The sequence below is a fragment of the Crocuta crocuta genome, unplaced genomic scaffold (assembly GCF_008692635.1).
Source record: "Crocuta crocuta isolate KB4526 unplaced genomic scaffold, BGI_CrCroc_1.0 scaffold267, whole genome shotgun sequence".
NCBI lineage: Eukaryota > Metazoa > Chordata > Mammalia > Carnivora > Hyaenidae > Crocuta > Crocuta crocuta.
This window is the reverse complement of record NW_027531899.1, coordinates 4,723,027-4,728,080: the sequence shown is the minus strand read 5'-3', so window position 1 is coordinate 4,728,080 and position 5,054 is coordinate 4,723,027. Positions and strand designations below refer to the sequence as shown.

Below are 5,054 nucleotides of genomic sequence, written 5' to 3'. Positions count from 1 at the left end.
AAAAAAAAAAAAAAAGTTTATTTATTTATTGAGAGAGAGAGAGTGTGCAAGTAGGGGAGGGGCAAAGAGAGAGGGAGAGAGAGAACCCCAAGCAGGCTCCGCACCATCAGCACAGAGTCCAATGCGGGGCTTGAACTCACAAACTGCGAGATCCTAACCTGAGCCGAAATCAAGAGTCGGACGCTTAACCGACTGGGTCACCCAGGCGCCCTCCGTATTCTTTTTTATTATAATCCACAATCTTACTGCATTCTCAGCATTAGCCATCAGCCAGCACTGCCTCCTGGTAATAACCCCAAGGAATGAATGCAGTCCTTTCTGAAGGAGGGCCAGGGGGTGCTGGCGGCGGGAACTTTGCAAAGCAGGCAGAGCCGCAGGAGACGGGAAAAGCACCCAGGGTCCCCCACTAGGAGTGGAGCCGGCAAATTGACAAGAGGGCTACTTCTGTTTTGGATATACCTGGCATGGGTGGAAAACGTCTGGAGGTAGAGCAGCGCCTGAGGCCAGCAAGAAACCCAGCATGCACAGATGCGGGCGGGGACCCCATATCTGGAGGCTCCCCCCCGTGGGCAGGCGGGTGAAGCTTTTAGAAGACTTAGGGGGTTTTGAAGAAATCAAAGTTCTCCCCAGACAAGGTGGCTGTTACCCTCTGCCTCGGCTCCTCATCTGTGAAGTGGGGGCGCCACAGTCCCACCTCCTGGGGTGTCTGTATGGCTGGACGGGGGCCGCACTTGGTGTACCGCAGCCGTTACCAAGTCTTCCTTTGGCTGTCGTAGTTCCCAGGGCACATGAGAGCTCGGACCCTGCAACTGGTTACACTTGGTGTTGCACCCCGGCTCCGAGTCCAACCTTGGCTGTGCCTCCTTGCCTAGCACCATCCGCTTTCTGAGCCTCAGCATCCTTGTCTGGAAAATGGGCTACAGAGCCGTGCCTGTCACTGTCCTAATCCGATTGGGAGGGCAGAGGGTACCAGATCACCTAAATCCATTTGAGCATCGAGTTCCAGGAGCAGGGGGGAGAATCCCGATCGTGTAAGCTTTATCCAGTGTATACCGGACTCGGTGTGCTTCCTGAGGTCAGGTGACATGGGAAGCCAGAACTGTCTCTATCCTTGGGGTGTTTCAGAGATGCAGTGAGATGCCCAGATAAGGAATTTAGCACAGAGCCTGGCTGAAAGTGCACATTCACCATATGAGACACACTTATATCTTTTGAATGAATGAATGAATGCATGCATGCATGCAAGAACTGACGAATGAATGATGTGTGGACCCCTCTCCCCAGCTCCTTCCAGCAGAGAAGGAAGGAGAAGCATCCAGCCCGCCCCCTCCCTCACTCTGGCCCAGAAAGCGTCGGTGCCATCTGCACCCAGTGGAGCAGCGAGAGTGCCATTGACAGGGAAGGAAAGACCGTGTGAGGACACAGGGGAAATGAGGTCCCAGCTATCAGGAGGGAGGGGCCCAGGGATGCGGAGTGGACACCCATGAAATCCAGCCGAGCACGCCGCAGTGGCCTTCGCCTCTGGTTCCCTGGCTGAATGCATCCCCTTCGCAGTTTAAATTTAGGCTCAGTGAAAGGAAGCTGGCAATGGTAAGAGCCAGTGCCGTGGAAAGGATAGAAGGTTTCCGGAAAATGTCAGTGAATAGCCAACATTTAGGCAGTGCTGAGTGTGAGCACATCCAAGCATGTGCTTAATAACAGATATTAACTTGTTTTCTCTTCACAGCTACCCTGCGAGAAGGCATGAGTATTATCATCTCCATTTACAGAGGGGAAATTGAGGCCCAGAGAGGTGGAGTCATTTGCCTAAGGTCACACAGCTAGTGAGAGGCAGAGGCAGGATCTGAACCCTGGCAGTCTGCCCCCACAGCCTCCGCTCTCAACAGTAATACTAGTATGAATAATAGTAAACATTTATTGAATGCTATCTGTAGGTCAAGCACTATTCTAAGGATTTTCGAAGCAGACTTAATTTTTACAACACACCCAAGAAGGAGATATTGTCATTATCAGCTTTTCACAGATGGGGAAACTCACACCCAGAGAGGATGGGTCACTTGCCCAAGGTTACACAGCTGGCAAGTGGCAGAGCGGGGACTTGAATCTGAGCCTTCTGGCTGCAAAGCTACAGCTCTTGGGCACCTATTGCCACCTGAATGACACAGATGCCCCCTCGAGCCACACAGGGAGGCAGGGTGAGGGGGATCTCAAAGCCCACAGGAGGCTGGCTATTAAGAATCACGATAACGGGGGCGCCTGGGTGGCTTAGTCGGTTAAGCGTCCGACTTTCGCTTAGGTCATGATATCGCGGTTCGTGGGTTCGAGCCCCGCGTCGGGCTCTGTGCTGACTGCCAGCTCAGAGCCTGGAGCCTGTTTCAGTCTGTGACTCCCTCTCTCTCTGAACCTCCCCTGCTCACGCTGTCTCTCTCTCTCTACTAGAAATAAATAAACATTTAAAAAAAATTTATAAAAGAATCACAATAACAATGATGCCTCTAGGGGAGCAACATGGTCCTACGTGCAGACCAGAGAGGCCAAGCCACTTGCTCCAGCTCACACAGCAAGCTTGGGGCGCCTCGGGCTGTCATGCCTCCTGAGCCTTGCCTTGACCACCACCTAACCCTGCCCGGTGCTTGCAGCCAACAGGGACATGGCATCCATCGTGTCGGAGATCATGATGTATGTGCTCATCGTGGTGTTGACCATATGGCTTGTGGCGGAGATGGTTTACTGCTATAAGAAGATCGCCGCGGCCACGGAGGCCGCAGCACAAGAGAATGCGTGAGTGGTGTCGATGGGGAGGGGGCCCAGCGCCCAGACACCAGGGTTTCCCGGAGAGGGACGTTTGTTGTGAGAGATGGAAAAGGTCACGTCCCAGCCTCTTCCCTTCCTAGGAACCGTGAGTCTGAACATCCCGACTTCCCCTCCTCAGACTCAGGACTCCCGGCCCCAGCCTGGACTTCCTGTGGATCCCTAGGAGTTAGCCTGCAGTCTCCTCCTCTCTAACTCCAGAACCCTGTGCGCCTGGGGCAGAGACCCCGACCCTCCTCGGTTTCCTGGGGGCGGGCCAGACTGATGATGGGGGCCACTGTTCACCTGGCCTTTCCCCCCACAGCTCGGAATACCTGGCCATCACCTCAGAAAGCAAAGAGAACTGTACGGGCGTCCAGGTGGCCGAATAGCCCTGGTAAGGTAGGTGGGTGGCCAGGGACTGGCGGACCCAGGAGGGTGTCGGCCCACTAGATCCCTGACACCTGTCTCTCCCTCACCTTTAGGTCCTGGGCTCCACCTCAAGGAAGAGCCAGCCCTAATGGGGAACATCTGGGCACAGCCTGCCCCCAGTGGGGGTTGGCCATCCCTGGGCCTCCACGAGCCTCCAGAGTCCTGCTAACGGAGCCACCAGGGTGGGAGGAGCAGGGGGCTTGGCTCACACCCCCAATCCAGCCTACTTCCTCCTGCCCCGTTGCCCACCCACGCCATGCATGATGGGTAAAGCAATACTGCCGCTGCCCCCACCCCTGCTTCTGCTGCCTGTTTGGGAGGGGGGCGGTGAGGTGGGGGCAGCGGCTCCGCACCCCTCCTTCTTGCTGATTTGCACACACTGGCCGCTTCAGATGCACACTACTGGGGCCCAGCCCCTCCTCGCCGCAGCCCCCCACCCAGTGGGGGGTCGTGATGGGCTGGCACAGTTTGGGGCAGGGGGTTCTGGAACCCACTCCGACCCCCAGCAACGTCTCCCCTCCTTCCTCTGGCTGGACCTGGGGTCCCCTCTCCCTGTGATGCACTCTTGCCCCAGCCCGACCCTGCCCTCTCTCACCAGCCTTGGATCGTGGCCACCTAGAAAGGGGCCCGTTCAGCCTCGTCTCTCTTCACACAAGTAGTTTTGTTCATGAAATAAAGATTCTTGGACTTGATTCATAAGTCTCTCTCGTGAGCCCCATCCCCCTCTACACCCCGCAAATCCGAAAGCCTCCGTTTTCCTGGGGACCCGCCGTCCAGGGCGGGCAGTGGGGCCTCTCTGCGCATGTTCAGGGATAAGGCTAAGGAAGGAGCAGGTGGGTGGGGCTCGCCTTCCCAAGGGCACAGCCACCTAAGTACTTGATTAGTTGGGGTGGGGGTGGGGACTATGAGTGGTATAGGAGGGTTGGGTGGCAGAGGGGAGCCACGGGGCAGGGCCGGGGGCAGCAGGGCAGGGCAGGTGCTATGGAGAGAAGAGAGGGAGTGCAGCAATGTGTCCCCAGCAGCGTGGGGCTCGGCTGTGTTGGGAGCTGGGGAGAGGGAGAGGAGGGGCTGGGCGGCAGTGGGGGTCCCGCCAGCATGACCCGCTGTGAGGGGCTGTGGCCCTGCGTGGAGCGAGTGTGTGGGGTGAGCGGCTGTGCTCTGTGTTTGGGTGCATGGCTGTCCACAAGCAGGTGTCTGATGGTGACCCTTGTGCGTCTGGGTGTTTATCTGGCCCCGGGGTCTGACGTGGATCACTCTTGGCTGCTGGCGGGACAGTGTGTATCTGCCCGTGGACACTTCCGGCCACTTGGCCTGGGCCTCAGCACTCAGGGCTGCCTCTTNACTTCCAGGCTCCAGAGGTCACAGCTGCAGGCAGCAGAGAGGCTGCCAAAGCAAACCAGCCCCCGTGACTTGTAGGAAGGCAGCTGGGGGGAGGGGGGCCGGGGCCAGGGCTGGGGCAGGGACCCGGACTGCCTCGGTCGGGAGTTGGACTTGGGGGCAGGAAATGGCAGGGGCAGTGGCGGGCTTGTGGCCGGGCAGGAGGTGCTAGCAGAAGCAGGGGTGGACAGGGAGGGAGTTAGGCCTGAGCTGGGACAAGGCGGGGAGTAGGGAGGGGCCCGGCCTGAGGCAGGGGCAGGGTGGGCTTCGGGTCGCTGGGGCCCTCTGTCTGGTTCCCGCCAGTTCAAAGTCCCATCCTTCAGTCCGCGCGAGCACGCCCAGCCTGCCGTGTCTGCCCAAACCCCCTGCCCTCAGACCAGACCTGTCCCAGCTCCCACCTCCCCTCAGACTGGCACACCTGGGCCCCCTCCCGGCCGGAGGGAGGCGACACGGCG

The 5,054-nt window shown here is 58.3% G+C and overlaps 1 protein-coding gene across 2 annotated transcripts in view; it reads left to right on the top strand.

Moving 5' to 3' along the window:
• The window catches only part of SCN1B (sodium voltage-gated channel beta subunit 1), a 7,706-nt gene extending 3,792 nt beyond the window's left edge, over nt 1–3,914 (top strand). Inside the window, exons 3-5 of one of the 2 annotated variants that reach the window (XM_077773808.1) lie at nt 2,640–2,781; nt 3,116–3,187; nt 3,276–3,914. In XM_077773808.1, coding sequence (XP_077629934.1) covers nt 2,640–2,781; nt 3,116–3,182 — 209 coding nt within the window. In that variant the 3' untranslated portion in view covers nt 3,183–3,187; nt 3,276–3,914. Of the gene's footprint in view, nt 1–2,639; nt 2,782–3,115; nt 3,193–3,275 lie in introns of both variants that reach the window. The other variant, XM_077773809.1, reaches the window with a different exon arrangement.
• Nucleotides 3,915–5,054: the final 1,140 nt, after the last annotated feature.